Genomic DNA, 20,003 nt, shown 5'->3' with positions numbered 1-20,003 from the left:
AACTACAGCTGTTCTTTCTGAGTGACCAGATGGCTGCGGACACTCCGGGGTCACAGTGCAGCCTCCTGGCCACGGCAGCCACTGTCTGCTCTCCCCTGGCTGTAGGCAGGCGGTGTGGGGGCTCTGGAAAACACAAGGAGTCAGTGCCGTTACCTGAGGAAGGAACAAATGGCTGGGCCACCCTGGGCAGCTCTCAACTCCACCTGAGGCCTCTTTCCACAACGGAACTGGAGGCGGAGGCTGCTGGGACTCCCCCGCGGCCAGCCTCAGCGGCCCTGCACCAGCGCGCTGAGCAGTGGAGGATGGGAGAGCACGGCGAGCCCATCGACGCCACCTCTGCCTTCTTCCTGCCGTGCCTACGCTGCCCACTGGGCTTTTACTACAGCAGCTGCATCCACAGTGAGAGCTGCAAGCCAGCTGGTAACGAGCTGGGTTCCACAAGAGACGCGAGACAGAGGCGGCACCACCAGTGGCTTGCTATGCGCCTTGTTTATTGTGCGAACAGGGCTCAGAGAAATGTACAGACACAAACTGCAGGCCAAGAAGCCCGTGGGCCGTGACGCCACAATCCACAGTGCTTCTCAGTATGCAAGCGGGCCTCCTTGGCGGGCGTGAACCCCAGCAGGTGGCGCTCTCACCCACGCCACTCTCCTGCTCTAATCTTTAAGCACGAGGGGAGCCTTCACTTGAGCCGCCACCTCCTTGCCACTCAGCGCCTCCACGATGGCCAGAGCGAACTCGAAGCTGGTCCCCGGACCGCGGCTGGTGAGAATCAGGCCATCCTGCTCCACGCGGCTCTCGGAGTAGCTGTAATGACCTGTGACGATGAACAGAAAGGTTACGTCCTCACGGGCTGTGCTGCGTGGCACGTCATCACTGGCTGGCTTACATCCCTAGGGGCTGGCACGGTGGCGCAGCAGGTTCAGCCGCCACCGGCAAGGCCAGCCTCCCATCTGAGTGCTGATCCAAGCTGCTCCACTTCCTGTCCAGCTCCCTGCTCCTGCGACTGGGAAAGCAGTAGAAGATGGCCCCAGTGCTTGGGCCCCTGCCACCCTCATGGGAGACTCCCGAGGGAGCTCCAGGCTCCTGGGCTCAGCCTGGTGCAGCTCTGGCTGTTGAGGATATTTGGGCAGTGAACCAGCAGATAAAGATAAGATCTCTGTCTCTCCCTCTCTCTGTAACTATGCCTTTCAAATAAACAAATAGAAAACAAACAAACAAAAACACATTTTTAAAAAGTACCCCACTGCTAGCTGGCCATCCAGAACATTCCTAAGGCTCTTAGAAGCTCCAGGAAGAAGTTGAGGGTTGAGGGCTGAGGGCGAGAAACTGCTGAAAGGAAACAGCTGGAAGGTAAATGCAGTTGGGGAGACCGCACGGGCAGGGCCTGTCAGAGCGCTAATCGCTAACCAGTCACACTTCTACTTTGCAACAACTGTTCAGGGACAGTTCTGTGAATGCAGGGGAGGGGGAAGGAGCTGCCTCACCAACAGGCAGGACCATCACAGCCCAGTGGTGGGGAGACCTGCCTGTGGGGGCAGTGGCCAAGCTCGTGTCTCAGGGTCCATTCCTTGGGTGCACCCAACTGGTTATTTTTCTGGCAAACAACTCAGGGGTTCTCCCACACCGACCTCTGCAGCTCTCCCCCTCCACTGCAGGCGGACGTGGACTCCACCCAGGGCCAGAGTGCTTTCTGCCCGGCCGTGGCCTCCCGCCCCACCTGTACCTCTGCTTCCTGCCCTTCTGCCCCGGAACGCGCTCCCCTGCAGGCCCAGCAGCACGGCTGCCCAGGACACCCGCGGCCCCTCTCTAGGGCAGGCCCTCAGGGCCCCATCAGGGCACGGGCCCCGCCCACTGACAACCTGCAAATGCTGTGTTTCCTTGTCCCCTTCCCAACAGGGCAGGGCCTTCCCCTGTCCCCACCTGGCCCAGAACACTGACAACACAGAGGTGCCCTTAGGTGCAGCCTCCCCCTGCACCGTCACCGGCTGCTCGGAGACTGGTCCAGCACAGCGCCCCTCTGGGCTCGGCAGAACCCATCCATGTGCCCCCCAAGAAAGCTCTCACCAACCCTCTCTGGCCCCTGGGGTCTGGTCTTGGCACAGCTGGGAGAACAACAGGGGAGAACGTGGGTCCAAGTGGGAGCTGGTGGCCAGGACAGGCTGGTGACAGTGGTCACCAAGAGGAAAGGGACACTTGCAGTGGATCTTAAGGAAAAGGTGCCCAGGACCCAGGAAGGACCTGCCTGGAGTGGCAGGGGACACGGGGACAGCAGGGTGGCTCAGGGCAGGCGAGGCTGTGAAATCCTGCTGCCCTCCGCTGCACTAGCCTCTGCAGTGAACGCCAGACGGACAGTGAACGCCGGACGGACAGTGAACAGCAGACGGACAGTGAACGCCAGCTGCGACCACCGTGCCCACGCCGGATGCAGGGCAGACAGAGCATGCTCTGGAACACCTTGGGCCCGCCTCCATCTTGCCCCCTGCCCCGTCTGAGCAGCGGTCAGCAAACACTTGTCCAACGACCACACAGAGAACATTCAGCTCACGAGCCCCTCCCAGCAGAAGCCACAAGTTCACGTCTTTTCAAAGTGGCCTCGGTCTTCCCCCCTCCCTAGCAGAGGACAGCAACACCTCCGCAGGCGCACTCAGGAGACAAAGGGGACCTTGGTTGGGGGGGGGGGGGGGAAGCTTTTCCTAACTGGACCTCGTTTTGTGATGGCTAAAGCGCCCCGAGACGACGACACACGTGGAACCAAACACCCAGCTGGGACGGCGGGCAGCACGTGCTGAGTGTATGCCTCACGCATCGTCAGGGGCTGAACCTGGCTACCCAGGGTTGCAAAGGCTGGGGCTCTCCCCAAATCCTCCACCAGGAAAAGCAGGTCCACGCTGGTCCACGGCCCCCACCTGGTGGCGGCAATGGTGAACAGCAACGTGCGGGAGGCCATCCCACCCAGAGGCCATGCACCCCCAAGCCAGGCTCTGTGGGTTTAGGGCCGAGATCACATGTGCAAACAGGCCTAAGGTGCTGGATAAATTTCTCTTTAACTTAAAAAAGGTTTTAAGTACCACTTCCAGAGCCAGGAGGTTTTCAGAGGGACAGGAGCTGCAGCACTCGGGTCAGCTCTGCAGCAGGCAGTGTGTGTCTTCGTGAACAGTGGCTCAGCACCAGGCCCCACCGCCATGTTCACACCACAGTGCTGTGCAGCCACGGCAGCCCCACAGCTGCCCAAGACCCGCAGTCCCAGGAAGCCAGGAACATTCACTACCTGCAGCGTACACTTGGTCGATCTGCAGCTCTCGGTTCAAACCCCAGGTCTGCTCCTCAGCAGCCGGCTAACCTCCCAGAACCTCACTGTTCCCCTCTGTGAAACGGGCACGCCAGCAGCAGGAAGGGTGGTGTCACGGCCACAGCAGCCTGTCTGCCACTGTGTTCCCAGCCTGCAGCCCAAGTGGGCGGCGGTGGCACTGCGGTGGCAGGGAGGGTGCAAGGCCACACGTGAAGTCACTGGTACCTCCGCAGGTACCTTTGTTAGCTCATGTGACAGACCAGGAAACAGACTGGTGAGACTGACGAGCCTGCCCCCTTGTGCAGGGCTGGGGGGGACCTGGGGCCACCCCACCGCCTGGCTCTCCCCTGCTCAGTGGGACCAGCACACAGATGCTTCCCAAACAGGCAAAGCAGAGCACACACGCGACCGCGGAGCTGTGACGGACGCATTCAAAACCTGAGACCCGGAGGACTCTGGGGTTCAGGCTAATCGCTCATCCGAGGGAAAACTTTCTTCCTGATTCAAGGTCACACCAAGGCCAGTGGAGGGTCTCGGCCACAGCACACGCTGGATGGCCCTCACAGCACCAGTTCTGAGGGGTCTGAGGGGCAGCACATCCAGTCTCTCTACCTTGGAACAGGACTTAGCGGCTCGACTCCACGCCTGGACACGTCGATGTATGTGGGAGCCCTGCTGTGACACGGGACAGGGGCAAAACGACACAGGACCCGGGCTGGGCCCGACTCGGGGAAGTCGCCTCGCTTCCCTGAGCCTGTTCCTCATCCGCGAGGCCAGGAGGAAGATGCCCGCCTGTCAGGCCTGGGGGTAACGCAGGGGAACGCGCTCCCTACACTGCGAGTCCGGCTCTCTCTACTCATCAACCTCCCGGCTTAGGAGACTGAGAGAAGGCAGGCTGCCAGACGCGGGGCGCAAGTGCTCTCCCCGGGCCTTCCTCAACGCGTCACAGCCACCCGAGGAAGCCCGGTCCTGTCCTGCCCATTTCTCCCCGACCCTCTGAAGTCCCTCTGTTAGCTCAGATTACATTCCTGTATTCAAAATGCTCTTTGGGGGCAGGCATTGTGGCACAGCAGATGAGCGGCTACTTGGGATGCCTGGGTGAGAGACCCGACTCTTCCACTTCCCATCCAGCTTCCTGCTAATGCACCTGGGAGGCAGCGAGTGACATTCCAGTGCTTTGGCCCCTGCCACCAATGAGGGAGACGGGCAAGGACTTCCTGGCTCCTGGCTTCCACCTGGCTCAGCCCAGGCTGTTGAAGACATCTGGGGAGTAGACCAGTGGATGGAAGTTCTGTCACTCTGCCTTCCCAAGTAGGTGGGGGTGGGAATCAGTGGTATAGCTTTTTTCTTAAAATATCAATTTTTCAAACAGTTTTATTGACAAGTTAATATTTTCCTACATATTTTCAAGCAAATACCACCTTGGATCAAATTTCAGACTATGCAGAGCGTATCACAGTGTAAACTATGGACTGTGGATACCAATGATGGGACTGTATGAGGCCATGCATCCTAACAGTGGACCACTCCTGTGTGGGATGCACTTGGGGTGCTGGTGGGGGAATAACGTGGGCTGGGCACCTGGGAATTCTCTGCATTTTCTCCTTTATGTTGCTGTGAACCTAAAACTGACCTAGAAAATAGTTTATTTATTATAAAAAAAAGAAATATGCAATAATAAATAACGCATCACCTTACTTTAGAAGGCCCAGAGATGCTGAGAGACATTTAAGGACATTCACTGGATTCTAAAGACCAAAAGAAAAAGAGAAAAAAAAAGCAGAACACTACCTCCGTGTCCCTCCTCGGAGAGCAGTTACGCATGTCATGACACATCAAATGCCGGGTTAGCTCCCGGCACTTAGATGAAGCAAGTGCGTGTGCTGTGAGCAGATCATGGTGAAGTATGCCAAGTGACAAAAGCAAGCTGTGTAACAACACTTAGGTCCCACTTGAGTAAAAATATTAAGCTGAAAAGGATGAGGAATATGTGCAGAGAAAATTCTAGAGGGTTACACAAGCAACTTCACACAAATTAACTCTGGGAGACAGAAGGGGGAGGAGACAGAGAGGAGGAGCCTGGCTTCACTTCACCCTCCACCTATTCTGTCTGTGGATTTCACCAGGAGCAGAAATTGCTCTGACAGTCAAAAACTGGTAAAGTTTAAATGTCGGCTTGATTATCTGTAAATAAACTTATCACCGAGCACTCGGGCCTACCACTCGGCCATTCTCTGAATGCAGAGAGCAGCATTCGTGTCACTTTGGACTGTGGGCAAAAGGACACTGTGAAATGGCTGTCAGGGTTTCACATCGACCCTAGTTAAGCTAGCACTGCATAATCACGTTGAATCTGTGACAATAAGGAATCTGCTGGCCTTTGGTTATGACCACAGCCCCCAGCACAGAACACACCACCCCACAGCCCCTGGTGACCACTCGTGCAGAGGAGCTGAGACCCCACCAGCTGCACGGACAGTCCCCGCCTAACGGCTCACACGGGTGGGAAACGCCGGTGCGCAGGAGAAGCCTTATTGTGCATCAGCTTACGCGCAGATACTTACTCCCATTCATCATTTTGTCTTTAGCAAGTGGGTGTGTTGTGACTTTGCTTCCAAAGCCTATCTCATGAGCCAACAGAGCCGTGGGACCTGGAAATACAAGATTAATACAAGATGTAAGTGCAGGTACAGCAAACTCACGTGTTAGAAGTTGCAACAGCCACAACATCTTCAGAGTCAAGAGGCTCTTCCCAGAAGAGTGGGTTCTGAACTTTGGGGAGAGCTGAAGAGTATGTTTGTAAGAAACCATCTGCTGGGCACATCTGGCGAGACGTCACCTCCCTCCACAACCACTGAGTCAGGAGAGTGTACCCCGATGCCACGGGAGCACACACAGACCAACAGAGCACACAGCAGGAAACGGATGCACCGCGAGTACAGAAACCGCTGCGCTCACCTCTCGCCACACTCCCAGCAGGAGGGACACACGAGAGGCCCCTGGTGCTCTCTCAACCTCTAGACTGCACGGCTGCAGTTCTATTTTTCTACTAGAATATGGAGTAGGTGAACATCCACCAACCCTCCCGTCCAAATTCACGGGCGGCAGGCTTTCTACAGGGACAGCAGACTGCCCCACCTTGGGGGGGACAGCCTGGCGGTGTCCGAGAGGTCACAGCACTGCTGCTCTGTCACAGCACCCAGGCGAGCAGCCATGCGCAGAGGGCAGCCTGCGCCTCTACAATGAAGTCTCTGAACGATGCGGGTGCCAACTTGAGATTTTTATCCACATTTATTCACCGAAAGCGGTCAACTCAGGATCACAAGCATATTTATATGCGATGGGCTCAAACAAGGACTAACACCAAAAAGGCTTTTTACTTTTAATTGTTCCCTTACTTTAAAGGTCTGAAAAAACGTTCACCTTTTTTCTTGAAGCCATACCTAGAGGATCAGACTCTAGGGCAGCTTGCTGTAGCAGCCGAGGGCAGGAGCTGGCCGACGTCCCCTCACACAGCCTGTGTTTGCTTCCACAAACCTGACCTTTCATTTTCCAACATGATTCCCAGGAAATGGTTACATAACACACCTGTGGGCTGCTCAAGCCAGCGCTGCTGTAAACACGGGAACAAACAAACTGCAACCTGATTGCATAAGCGCTCTACCTAACCCGAGGTGTCAGTGTCACTCCAAGTTCTGACTTTTACTTCTTAGGTCAAAAGCCTCAAACACACGCGGGTACTTCAAAAAGGCTATGAAAAAAATGGAATTAAAAGATAACTTTGGTACAAAAATGTTTTGGAAATCTGTGCAGAGTGTTTTTATCACACACATCTCCCAGGAACCTTCTGCAAAGCCCCAGGCATCCTTTGGCCTTACTTGTATTGTACCAAATATGCGCTGTTCAGTCTACTTGAACGGACTCCCGAGTCACCTCTAATTCTTCCACGGCAGAGCGGAGGGATAAGAAAGCCGCCCCCCCCCCCCCCCCCACGTCTCCTCTGTAAAGGGAGCGCGAGCAGAGCGAGCAGCGGGGCCGGGGCTCCAGGCGGCCTAGGGAGCTTCCTCCACACCCTCCCTCACTCCCGGACGCCGGCACTTCCTGCTGGCTTGCCCGCCGTGGTAAGTCCGCGATTATTGTCTTCTGGGGATTCCGTCTATTTTGAAAATGAGACGGGGACACTAAGCACCCCCACTACTAGAAATTCTGCAGGGTGAGAGAGCTGCCGAGTCAGCACCGCAGACTGGGGGGAGGGGAGGACTAGCAGGATGCCCCGCGGCAGCCAAGGGAAAAGCCACCAGCGCCACCTGGTGGTGACTTAGAAAAGGACACCTGGCCACTGCTGGCGTCTGAGGCCCGGCTTCCACCTGACACCTGTCAACTCCCCGCCCCGCCCCGCCCGCCCGCCCCTACTCAAAGCAAACCTCCCTGTCTTCTTCCCAACACAGCTCCCTTCTGAGTCCATCTTTCTCACGCAGTATCAGGGCCTAACTTGCATCTTTTCATCCAAAACCTGCACTTGTTCCACCTGCTCTGCTCCCCTCCACGGCCCTCACCTCACTGCCGCAGTCAGGGTGTGCAGCAGGACGAACACGCCGCGAGAGCACGAGTACCAGACCAGGCCGAGCCAGGCGAGCTCACTGGCACCGAAAGCCCCGCTGACACGCAGCGTGCGCCTCACCACGGCCTCGGGCCACAAAGCCGCGATCCCATCCTGTCTTCCTTTGGTCAAAGCGCGGAGAGAGGCTACCGATGGGACCGACGACCCTCTCCCCAGAGAGGGCCGCAGTGACCTTCAGCAGACAAATCGCCAAGGACAGGGCTCCGGCGCCTCCCGTTCTCTACCATTCAGCTCCTGGGGTCCCTTTGGCTTTGCGTGGGCTACGTGACATCACCCCCTGTCACGTGAACCAGTAGACCTGGGACATCTCTAGCACACATGCCATGGCCACAGGACGGCACCGTCACACCCTGCTGTCACTTCTGAGAAGGAAAAAGGCAAATAACATCCTAGCAGCATCTGTTCTGACCTGACTCCCCAGAGGGAGTGCTACGGCGACGTGGCAGTCACGGGGATCCTCGCCTGTGACTTCTTCTACAGAGCCTACGTACTGAAGTAAGACGTCAGCGTACCATTCCCGCCAGCCATGTGGGCAAACATCTCACAGCGGCCTGCAACAAGGCAGGCCCTGGGGAGGTCACACTACGGAAAAACGCAGGCTGGCGGAACATTATCCAATACTGGATGGAGCACGACCGGCTTTAAAACAGCACCAGAAAGCAGGACGTCACGTTTCAAAGATGTGGGGACCTCAGAGGAGCATGAGCGATCCTATTCTAAGTCACAGACGATACAGTGCCCGAGTTCAGACCCCACTGAGAGTCAGAAACGGCCAGGGAGGCGGCAGGAGGCGGCGCGGGCCTCCCCCTCTGCAGGGCAGCACAGGGCAAAGCTGCTGTTTCTGCCCGGCGATTCCTGCTGACGCTGCTGGCACACACGCTTTCTGGCGCCAGATCTGCCGTGACAAGCTGTTTACTGAATTCCAGAGGGCCCTCCTCTCCTCCGAGGTCAACCACACTCGGAACACGCGGAGTGCTGCAGAACGGACGCCGGGCCAGAGGCGGCGCACACAGCTGCCCCCTTCTGAGGGAACACCACCTCCGTGCCCCCAACCCAGCAGACCAGGGAAGGCGCCCTTCTCGCCTGACCAAGCGGGAGACCCGTGCAGCCAACCCCACAAGGAAGGGCAGCCCCCAGGCACGGTACCTGCACAGATGGCCGCTATGAGGCCCTTCCTCTTTTCTTGTTCCTTCAGGATCTCCTTCACGGCCGCAGACTGTCAAAGAAACCGAACACGTCAAGCTGCCACTGGGCTGTCCCACCCATCTCTTGCTAGGACACTTTGGCAGAATCTCAGCCCAGCTTAACCCATGAGAGCGGCGCTCTACTGTCCAAGGATCACTTGTACATCACTACCGTAACGGTGACCACATGCACAACGTGTCTGGACCCTTGGCCTGACAGAGGGTTTGCCCTAAAGGAACCTTATCCCTCCACCTTCAAACACAGGAAGGAAAGAGCGACTTTGTTGGTTTGCCCCTTGCCTTCCTGTTTCCCAGGGTGAGAGTGGGCGGGAGGAGGCAATGTGGGGTCTGGGGCGCTTCCAGAGGGCGGAGCAGAGTCCAGGCCAGTGGGAACACTGTTCTACCGTCTGCTGGGCAGGCTGAGCCCCCGACAGCGGCAGTGCCAGCCCTCATGGCTCCCTGCAAACCCCAGCCCAGACTTGACCCTTCCCCTACACAAAGCCCAGTGACTCTGCTGCTGGCACGGGAAGCAGGCATCTCACTGGGGGCTGCATTCACAGAACTTGTTCGTGAACAATCACTCCACCAGTTCAGCGCACCTCCATGGCAAATATTACTAGAAACGTCTGCAGTAAGGCTAGAACACACATGTTCCTTTGGGTGGTCTCCATCTTATCCACAGCCCCCTCCCTGAAACAGCTGAGCTACAATGTAACCAACACAGCACACGCAGGCCTGACACACTTCCTTCAGTGTCCCTGCCCGTGTCCCCAGGTCCTGGCCCGCTGCTTTTACCTCAGATAAATTCTGTGCACCCAGGTTACCTCCCGGCAGGACGACGACGTCATATGGGCCCTGAAACAGTTCAAAAAAGGAGAAAAAACACTGTGACGATCCAACCACGCTTTCACATTTTACACGTGGGACTCAAGCAAAATACAGGCAGGAACCTGTGTAGGTACAGCTGTCAGTGGGACCACAGTGAGACAAAGGTGGCCCCGGGACTCCACTGTCATCGTCAGCAGAGGACACAGGCTCCTCACCGCCGGAACACGTAAGCGTGGCCACGCTGCAGAGCGACAGGTGCGGACAGTCTCACTTGCAATCAAACACACAAACATAGGTAACCCACATGTATGGTCAGATCTCATGTGTGTGCACACAGGGACTCAGAAAAGTCACAAACACAGGTAAGCGATGTGTACATGTGTATGAACATGATACACTCGCTCACACGTGCACACAGGTGCTCAATACACAAAACACGAGATAAAACATGAAATAAAACACGTAGTCTTTGTGCATGCATATGAACATGTAATATATGTGTACATGTGTACGGACATGACACACCTGCTCATGTGGCACACAGGCACTCACAAAGGGATGTTCTGTGGGCTGGGTGGAGGGAGACGGGCAGAATGAGATGGGGACACCTGACACTCGGACTCTACTGTGTGAACTGTCTTTAACACGTATGTGCACAAGAAAAAATTTAAAAGGCATGGAAAAATATTTTTAACTTTATGAAAAATGGAACTTGAAGAGAAAAATGATGCAATATTTTAGTATCTCCAACACTAAAACACCCTAGAGAGCTCATTAATGTCAAGCTCTGAAGACACAAAATGGAAACTGCTTTAACAACACTTGACGATGCTGAAAGTTTTAAGAAAATCATTAGTCATTAAACAAACTACAAATGAGAACTTAGTATACATTCAGCACAACACACACTTTTTAGAACTACTGTTTAAGATCGTAAGTATCTTACTGTTGCTTTAAAACTAAACAAAACCCAAAACTAAAAAATAAAATATGTGAAGTATAGAATTTTTTTGGAATCTGGAATGAACAATAAATATCTACAAAAGATAACTGCTGATCTAAATACCCGGCATGATAGGATACAAGAACACTGAGGAACAAAACTACTTCTACTCAACAACTCACCTGTAAGTACCAATATTCTAACTCTTGACAATCTAGCGATGGACTACCTGAGGCCAGCTCAGCATGGCAAGCAGGCCCCGCCTCCCCTCCCTCCATGCAGCTGCTCCAGGAGGGCACAGCCCACCTCCTGACCCCCGACCTGGGCAAGGATCCCAGCTCCATCGCCTTTACAAGTTAAGAACCATAATTCTAGATACGGAAAAAGTGACACAGTTTAAACAGATCTGTTTACTTCGCTCTTAATCCCAACACTAATCAAGTCTGAGCTGCTCCATGTGAAATGAATCACAGGCCATCTGTGTCACTATAGAGGAAAAAGTAAAAGGTCGCTTAACAAAGGGGGAGCAGAGAGAGGATTTAGTGCATTAAAAAGTTAGAATAGGGTGCTGGCATTGGGGCACAGCAGGCTAAGCCACAGCCTGCGACGCTAGCATCCCCTATCAGTGCTGGTTCAAGTCCAGGCTGCTCTACTTCCAATCCAGCTCCCTGCTAATTCACCTGGGAAGGCAGTGATGGCGCCTCAGGTCCCTGAGCCCCTGCCACTCATGTGGGAGATGGGGATGGAGTTCTGGCTTCAGCCTGGCCCAGCCCCGGCTGTTGCAGCCATTTGGGCAGTGGACTGGCAGACAGATCTGCCTCTCTGTCTCTCCTGTCACTCTGCCTTTCCAAAAACCAGAAGAGGCGGCAAGGAAAACGCTCCCTCTGGTGCCTCAGCAAGGCACCCCCGCCCCAACACGCCAAGCACCGCGGCATCAAGGATTCCACGTGACGGCGCGGAGAGGTGGAGCCCTGCCCTCCCAGCAGAGTTACTGGAAAGACGTGCAACAAAGTAAGTTTTCAAAGTAAGTCTATGCTACCAAGTCTTAGACGTATTCACAAGACATTGCAGGAAACTAGCGACAAAGCCAGATGAATCATTCCACATATGGGGAACAAACCTCTTTTTTTGCATCTTCCAGACTGGCGTCAGGACAAATGACAACGTCACGGCTACACTGTACAGGGTCCTTCCCAGCCAGACCGGCAACAGTGACCTTAATCTACGAGAAAGATTTAAGAACACCGACACATTTAGAATGACATTTTCACAGCTACCCTGCATTTTAAAATAACTTGACAGGAAATACTACAACCCAACCACACTGAATTTAAGCTACTATGTTAGCTAAACGTATTTAATAACTAGGTCTATCCCCATTTCCCTGACAGTCCCAATTTATAGCTGCTGTCCTAGCACTGTGTCTGGCTGGAACACCCTTTCTCCTACAAGCATTCCAGTTTGGGCAATACATTATAGGACCGTCCCATTAATAACTCCTTCTAATAATCTTACAAGGTTACTACTGCCATTTAGAACTTTATGATTTCTTTTCATTTGAGATGGGGAGAGGGAGGGAGGGAGGGAGGGAGAGAGAGAGAGAGAGAGAACCAACCCACTGGTTCAAATGTCTAGGGGTCAGGAACTCCACCCAGGTCTCCCACATGGTGGCAAGGACCCAAGTACTTGAGCCACCACCTGCTGCTGCCTCCCAGGATACAATCAGCAGGACGCTGGACTGAGAGTGGGGGTGGGGCTCAAGCCAGGCACTCTGATATGGGACACAGATGTGCAACATCTTAACTACGGCACCAAACACCCACTCTTTCGTGTTATTTTCAAATAGAAAGTGGGGACGGCGCTGTGGCGTAACGCCACTTCCTGCAGTGCCGGCATCCCATACGGGCACTGGTTTGGATCCTGGCTGACCCACTTCTGATCCACCTCTCTGCTGTGGCCTGGGAAAGCAGTGGAAGATGGATGGCCCAACTCCTTGGGCCACTGCACACATATGGGAGACCTGGAAGAAGCTCCTGGCTCCTGATCAGCGCAGCTCCAGCCACTGTGGCCAATTAGGGAGTGAACCATCGGATGGAAGACCTCTCTCTCTCTCTCTCTAACTCTGACTTTCAAATAAATAAATCTCAAAAAAAAGGTAGAAATCCAAGTTAAAACAAGGAAATACTACTTTATCCTGTCAAAATGTAAAAAGTTGACAAGAGGAACTTTCCTGTCCTGCTGGTGGGACCGCCAGTTGGTGCACTGGAAAGCGATTCAGCAGCATCCAGGAAGAGTGGTCCTCTGACCTCGCCATCCCCACTGGGAACACAGCCTGGGAACCCTCCTACAGGAGACTCAGCGAAGATGCATGACAAGGACGGCCAGGCTGTGCACCTGCACGCGGGCCAACACTGTGGGCGATTCTGAGCGAGCTCAACAGACCTATGCGTACCCAGGTCTGAACACACTCTGGGCTCCACTGCTGGGTCCGGGTTCTACTGGCATTCTTTGGGGCCTCCATGCCTCAGTTTCTTTAGCTGTAAAACGAGGGTGGCAGCTTCTAACTCACAGGGTTGCTGGGAAGTTTCAGTGAGGGAGCACTTGGAATGAAGCCAGGCCCAGAGTAGGAGCTCTGAGGAGTTTGTTCACCATGGCTGTTCGTGTAGACACACTGTACACCCCCTGTAGAAGCCTGCAGGGTGAGAACAGCCCAGCGCCAGGCATGCATGGACGCACGGATACCAACGTGACAGCAGTGACCTCTAGGAAGAGAAGGCGGCATAGGACAGAGAAAACAGACAAACAGGGCCGTGGGGTCATCTCTCTAAAGTGGCTGCTCTGTACGAAATGGGTTTGCGGGTGGGAGTTTGGCACACCAGTTAAGATACCACTTGTGGGGGGCGGCACTGTGGCGTAGCAAGCAAAGCTGCTGCCTGCAGTGCCGGCATCCCATATGGGCACCAGTTCAAGTCCCAACTGCTCCACTTCAAATCCAGCTCTCTGCTATGGCCTGGGAAAGCAGTGGAGGATTGCCCAAGTCCTTAAGCCCCTGCACCCACATGGAAGACCCTGAAGCTCCTGGCTCCTGATTGGTGCAGCTCCGGCCATTGCGGCCAACAGGGGAGTGAACCAGGGGATGGAAGATCTCTCTCTCTCTCTCTGTGTGTGACTCTGACTTTCAAATAAATAAATAAATCTTTAAAGAAAAGAAAAGATGCCACTTGGGCACCTCGTACCACATCACGGTGCCTAAGTTTGGGTCCTTGCTCTGCTCACCACCCAGCTATCTGCTGGTGGGTACCACAGAAGGCAGCAGGGCACGGCTCAGGTACAGGAAACCCAGGAGGAGTTACAGACTTGTGGCTTCACTACGACTCAGCTCTGTCTGCTGGGGGCACTTGGGGGAGTGAACCAGCGGATGGAAGACCTCTTTCAAATAAACAAATAAAACTAAAAACCAGAAAGGATATGCATCGAGGTACAGTGCGCTGGGATGCCACACCCTACACTGGAATGTTGGTTCTAGTCCCAGGCACTCTGCTTCCAACCCAGCTCCCTGCTGATAGGCCTGGGAAGCAGTGGGTGACAGTGCGCTGGGATGCCACACCCTACACTGGAATGTTGGTTCTAGTCCCAGGCGCTCTGCTTCCAATCCAGCTCCCTGCTAATAGGCCTGGGAAGCAGTGGGTGACCCAGGATTTTCGTTCCTGCATCAAGAGACCCAAATGGAGCTCCTGGCTTCAGCCTGGCCTAGCACTGGCTGTTGCAGGCATCTGGGGATGAACTAGAGGGAAGATGCTATCACTCTTTCAGGTAAATAAGCAGATAGATCTAAAAAAAATATGAAATGGTTTGAAAGAAATATGGCAAATGCTAACAAGATTAAATATGTTACAGTCTTTAATTTTGCATACACTTGAAATATTTAGTAAAGTATATTCAAAGTAAATATTTTAAAATCCTAAAACTTGAAGGACTGTGCTGGGTGCTCCCCCAGGGGTCAGCTTCAGTGGCCATGCGAGCTGGGGTGAGCGGGCTGGAGGTTTGCTGCCCAACAGCGCCTCCCTGTTCTCCGTGCCATCAGGCAGGACGGCTTGTAGAGTATGCGTGCACGTTAAATGAGATTCAGCCAGGAGGCCACCTGGCACAGAGACCACCTTACCGTGTCTAACAGATGAAGATGCCGAGTCGGCGAAGGCTAAGCAATGGACAAGCGTGTGGCACAGTGCTCAAGACACCGCTGGGGGTGCCCGCATCCTGCACCAGAGTGCCTGGGTTCGAGTCCCAGCTCCATTCCAGCTTCCTGCTAATGGGCATCCCAGGAGGTAGCCAGTGATGTCCCTGCCACCGCGTGGAAGACCTGGACGGGAGGTCCTGGCTCCTGGCTCCAGCTCGGCCCAGACTCAGCTGTTGCGGATATTTGGGGAAGGAACCAGCACATGGAAGATGTCTCTGTCTCTGTCTCTCTCTCTGTGTGTGTGTCCTTCTTTTAAATAAGTAAAACTTTCAAAAAAAAAAAATCCTAAAACTTGGGGCAGGCAAGTCCTGGGTGCTCCAATTCTGAGCCAGCTCCCTGCTTATGTGCCTGGGGAAGTCAGCAGATGGCCCAAGGGCTTGGGTCCCTGCACTCACATGGGAGACCTGGATGGAGTTCCCGGCTCTTGGCTCTGGCCCCGCCCAGCCCGGGCTCTCACAGCCAGCTGGGGAGTGAACCAGAGATGGTCCGTCTGTTTCTTCCTTCCTGTCTCTCTGCCTTTCATGTAACTAAAATACATCTTTAAAAAAAACCTTGAAACTGCACAAGAGGAGGACTAGGAAAGAACGGGGGACTCACCCCAGCTCGCCTCATGACGTCCACAGGGATGACTGTCTCCATCTCCTCGGCTCCTTTGGCCAGGATGACCAGAGCTCTTTTTGAAGCCATTTTGAGAATTTTCAGCCTTAAAAAATAAATTCAAAAACCTTGCAATGCAACCCTGAAATTTTCACCTTGAAAACCTCAAACACTGACGTTTAGGAACTTTCTCGGGCAACGGAAGGAAGTGTTACTAGGCCAAGGGCTCTGACAAACACCCTGCAGCGCATCTGGGGTTAAGACCATTTCCTACAGCGGAGGGGCACTGCTGTGTGAGAGACACACTCGGCGAGGCTGGTGCTAACACCGTGAGTGTGTGACACACTCAGCGAGGCTGGTGCTAACACTGTGTGTGACACACTCGGCAAGGCTGGTGCTAACACTGTGAGTGTGTGACACACTCGGCAAGGCCGGTGCTAACTCTGTGAGTGTGACACACTCGGCAAGGCTGGTGCTAACACTGTGAGTGTGTGACACATTCAGCAAGGCTGGTGCTAACACTGTGAGACACACTCAGCGAGGCCGGTGCTAACTCTGTGAGTGTGAGACACTTGGCGAGGCCGGTGCTAACTCTGTGAGTGTGAGACACTCGGCGAGGCCGGTGCTAACTCTGTGAGTGTGAGACACTCGGCGAGGCCGGTGCTAACGCTGTGAGTGTGAGACACACTCAGCGAGGCCGGTGCTAACTGTGTGACACACTCGGCGAGGCCGGTGCTAACGCTGATTGTGTGACACACTCGGTGAGGCCGGTGCTAACGCTGTGTGTGAGACACTCGGCGAGGCTGGTGCTAACGCTGTGAGTGTGACACACGCGGCAAGCCTGGTGCTAACGCTGTGAGTGTGACACACGCGGCGAGGCCGGTGCTAACTCTGTGAGTGTGACACACTCGGCGAGGCCGGTGCTAACGCTGTGAGTGTGAGACACACTCAGCGAGGCCGGTGCTAACTGTGTGACACACTCGGCGAGGCCGGTGCTAACGCTGATTGTGTGACACACTCGGTGAGGCCGGTGCTAACGCTGTGTGTGAGACACTCGGCGAGGCTGGTGCTAACGCTGTGAGTGTGACACACGCGGCGAGGCGGGTGCTAACGCATGAGCCCGAGGCTCCTCGGGAAAGTCGGCGGCCAGTGGAGACAGGTTTATCGCAGGTTTAGCTCGACACCAACATTTCTGGACTCCACGGCGTGAAGGACGGTGCACACAGCGACGACGAACTGCTAACCCGGAAAACCCACGCGTGGACTCCAAAACGCCGCTGGCGCCCTCACCCACCGTCATTCACTCTGCTCCCCACGAACGCTCAGGGTTCCTTGTTCCCCGCGGGAGTCTCCGTCACGTTTTTCTTGGTTTTTTTCCCTAACAACCCACTGCAGAGCAAGCGCCCTCCACACGAACCCGGCACGGCCGCTGGCGTGGCGCGGGGACCGCGGCTCCGCGTGGCCGCTCCCCGGGCGGCCCGAGGGTCACGGCGGGCTCCGGCCACTCGCCCCCGGGCTCGGGCCAGGGTTCTTTCCAAAGTTCCAGGGGGCCACTCTGCACGGGGGCGTCGCCCACGGCCGGGCTCCCCGGCGGACCGAGACGGGAACGCCGGCCAGGACCCCCGCGCGCGGCCCCCCGTGCGGGGCCTGCAGCCCAGGCACAGCGGACCGGACCTCACGGACGCCACACCGCGGGCTAACGCCTCCCGCACGGCGGAGCTGCTCTGCGCACCCGCGGACGCCGGCGGCCGGGCCGAGGGGGCAGCGTCCGCCCGGGCGTCCCCGGCAGCAACGCCGCGCCCTCCCGCGCCCCGACCCGCACCCCGCGTCTCTCCCTACAGACGCGACGCCGCGGACCACTCACCCCAGCCCACCTCAGGCAGACGCGAGTAGGCAGGCGCGCGCGCACGCACGCACGCACGCCGGGCCCCGCCCCTGCGCCTCGCAACGCGCAGGCCTACGTCGCCCTGCGTCACATCCGGCCGAGCCCATCCTGACGGCGACGGGGGGGCTTCGTCTCGTACGTCGCACGCCGTCCCCCCCCGCGGCGAATGGCCCGGCCCGGCCCGCCCCGGCCGGGGTCACCCCGCGCTCTCCGCGCTGCAAGATGGCGCCGCGCCGCGCCGCGCCGCAGAGCCGCCTTCTCGAGTCTGTGCTCCGCTTTTCCGGGCCCGCGACCCCGAGGCGCGCTTCGTTCGCGCGCAGTGACGTCATGGGTGTCTCCCCCGCGGAGCTGATGTCGCGGCTGTCCATCCAACCAGCACGGAGTGGGTCCGTGAAGAGGTGTAAAATGTCGGTGCTCTGACTCGCTCCCTCGGCCGAGACGGCGCGGCCGTGGCTGTGGGTGCGACGCCCGCGGGGCTGCCCCGCACCCCGACGACAGGTGGCTCCCCGCACGTGCGTGTGAGGGGGAAGGCGGCCACAGCCCGAAGGAGGACGGCAGGGCCCCGCCGCTGCCGCCGGAGACCACCGCCGCGGCCGAAGTGCGGCCTGGGGAACTGACCGCGAACTGACCGCCAAGTGCGGCCTCGGCCCACCGGAGCCACGGGCGAAGGCCAGAGGCCGGGGAGCCCCTGGGCACCGCCAGGAGCCTGGCCTCGGGGCTGTGAGCCCACCGAGCCCGCTGCTGACACGCGGGTGCCGGGGCCTCCACCTGCTGCTGCTCTCCCAGGCCGCGGCAGAGCGGGATCGGAAGTGGAGCAGCCGGGTCTCGAACCTGTGCCCACATGGGATGCTGGCGCCGTGGGCTGCGGCTTTACCCGCTGCGCCACAGCGCCGGCCCAAGGCTGCTCCACTTCCCACCCAGCTCTCTGCTGTGGCCTGGGAAAGCAGAAGATGGCCCGAGCCCTTGGGCCCCTGCGCCCAGGTGGGAGACCCGGAAGAAGCTCCTGGCTTTGCTCTGACACAGCCCCAGCTGTTGCAGCCATTTGAAGAGAGATCCAGCAGATGGGATCTCTCTCTCTCTCTCTCTCTCCTTCTTTCTCCTTAACTCTGCCTCTAAAACATAATAAATTTTTTTTTTTTTTTTAAAGATGCCACTTGGGATCCCCATGTCAGGAGTGCTCGGGTTCGAATCCCAGCTCTGCTCGATTCCAGCTTCCTGCTAATGGGAATCAGCACTGGAGGGCCCGAGTTCTTGCCGCCCTTACAGGAGACCTGGATGAAGTCTCCCGGCTTTGGCCTGACCCAGCCCAGGCTTCTGGAGCCACGGCTGTTTGGGAAGAGGACCAGCAAATGGAGAATCTCAAAATATTTTTTCAAATTCAATGTCTAAGAAAATTGACTTTTCAAATTAAATAAATCAATCCTACAAAAAGTCCAAAGGTTTTAGGCAGATGGAAGGAAAATCTGTCGTCCCCCATAGTAAACCCTTAAGGGGGCTTAGGGTGGGGGTCTGCTGCGGCAAGGAACAGCCACAGCACAGTACAGACGGCTCAGCAGAGACAGAACGAACCAGAGTTTACACTCCCGAGACGCCGGCGTCACCGTCAGATCTGACATGGATCGGGGTCAGTATTGCTTTTGAAATGATTTATTATTAGTTTGAGACATACAGAAAACGGAGCGCTCCCATCTGCTAGTTCACTCCCCGAATGCCCGCAGCAGCCGGGACTGAGCCGGGAACCCACGTGTCGTGACAGGAACCCGAGGATCTGGTCCATCACCTGGTGCCTACCAGGGCCTGCTTCTGCAGCAGTCAGGAGCCAGGCGTCAAACCCAGCACCCACGTGGGGTGCGGGCACCAAGTGACCACTAGGCCACACTCTTCCATCAAATGCATATTACATGTACTTTTAAAAATCTAGTCATTGCGTATGGTAGACTGAATTATTTTTCAGAAATAGTCACTCTTTTCCCTCCCATCTGCATGGGTGAAGTGTGCTTCCTGTTGTTTGACTTTGGGTTTGATCTTGTTTTCGCTCTTGAAATGTTTTTCTTAAAATTCCTCTAACATGTAATACTGTACATATTTATGTTGTACAGAGATGTTCCAGTACATGTTCAATGTGTTGATAAAACCAGTGTAATCACCATTTCCATTCCGTATGTTTTGAACCTTCCAGGTCATCCAGACTCATTATTCATAAAACACACAGTAGGTTATTATGACTGCAGTCCCCCACTAGGCTCTGAAAGACAGCTACTTCTTTTTTTTAAAGACTTATTTATTTGAAAGAGTTACACAGAGAGGAAGAGACCGAGAGAGACAGAGAGAGAGAATCTTTCATCCTCTGGTTTACTCTCCAAATGGCCACAATGGCCAGGACTGGGCCAGACTGAAGCCAGGAGTCATGAGCTTC

At 55.7% G+C, this 20,003-nt stretch overlaps 1 protein-coding gene across 3 annotated transcripts; it reads right to left on the bottom strand.

Annotated features, from left to right (window-relative positions):
- Positions 1–470: 470 nt before the first annotated feature.
- On the bottom strand, positions 471–17,644 carry PARK7 (Parkinsonism associated deglycase). Of its 3 annotated transcripts, none has more exons than XM_062190368.1 (7): positions 17,567–17,644; positions 15,703–15,808; positions 11,989–12,090; positions 9,893–9,952; positions 9,060–9,129; positions 5,857–5,943; positions 471–817 (listed from the first exon to the last, which is right to left on the bottom strand). In XM_062190368.1, the coding sequence occupies exons 2-7, from the start codon at positions 15,790–15,792 to the stop codon at positions 657–659; spliced, it is 570 nt and encodes a 189-aa protein (XP_062046352.1). In that variant the 5' UTR covers positions 15,793–15,808; positions 17,567–17,644; the 3' UTR covers positions 471–656. The 3 variants fall into 3 exon arrangements, with proteins under 3 accessions (XP_062046352.1, XP_062046353.1, XP_062046351.1); XM_062190369.1 differs by having other exon boundaries at positions 17,577–17,624; XM_062190367.1 differs by lacking the exon at positions 17,567–17,644 and adding an exon at positions 16,997–17,082.
- Between the last annotated feature and the right edge of the window lie 2,359 nt (positions 17,645–20,003).

This window comes from Lepus europaeus, chromosome 5 (genome assembly GCF_033115175.1).
Source record: "Lepus europaeus isolate LE1 chromosome 5, mLepTim1.pri, whole genome shotgun sequence".
Classification (NCBI taxonomy): Eukaryota; Metazoa; Chordata; class Mammalia; order Lagomorpha; family Leporidae; genus Lepus; species Lepus europaeus.
Note: the sequence above shows the minus strand (reverse complement) of the source record. Positions and strands in the feature narration are given on the sequence as shown.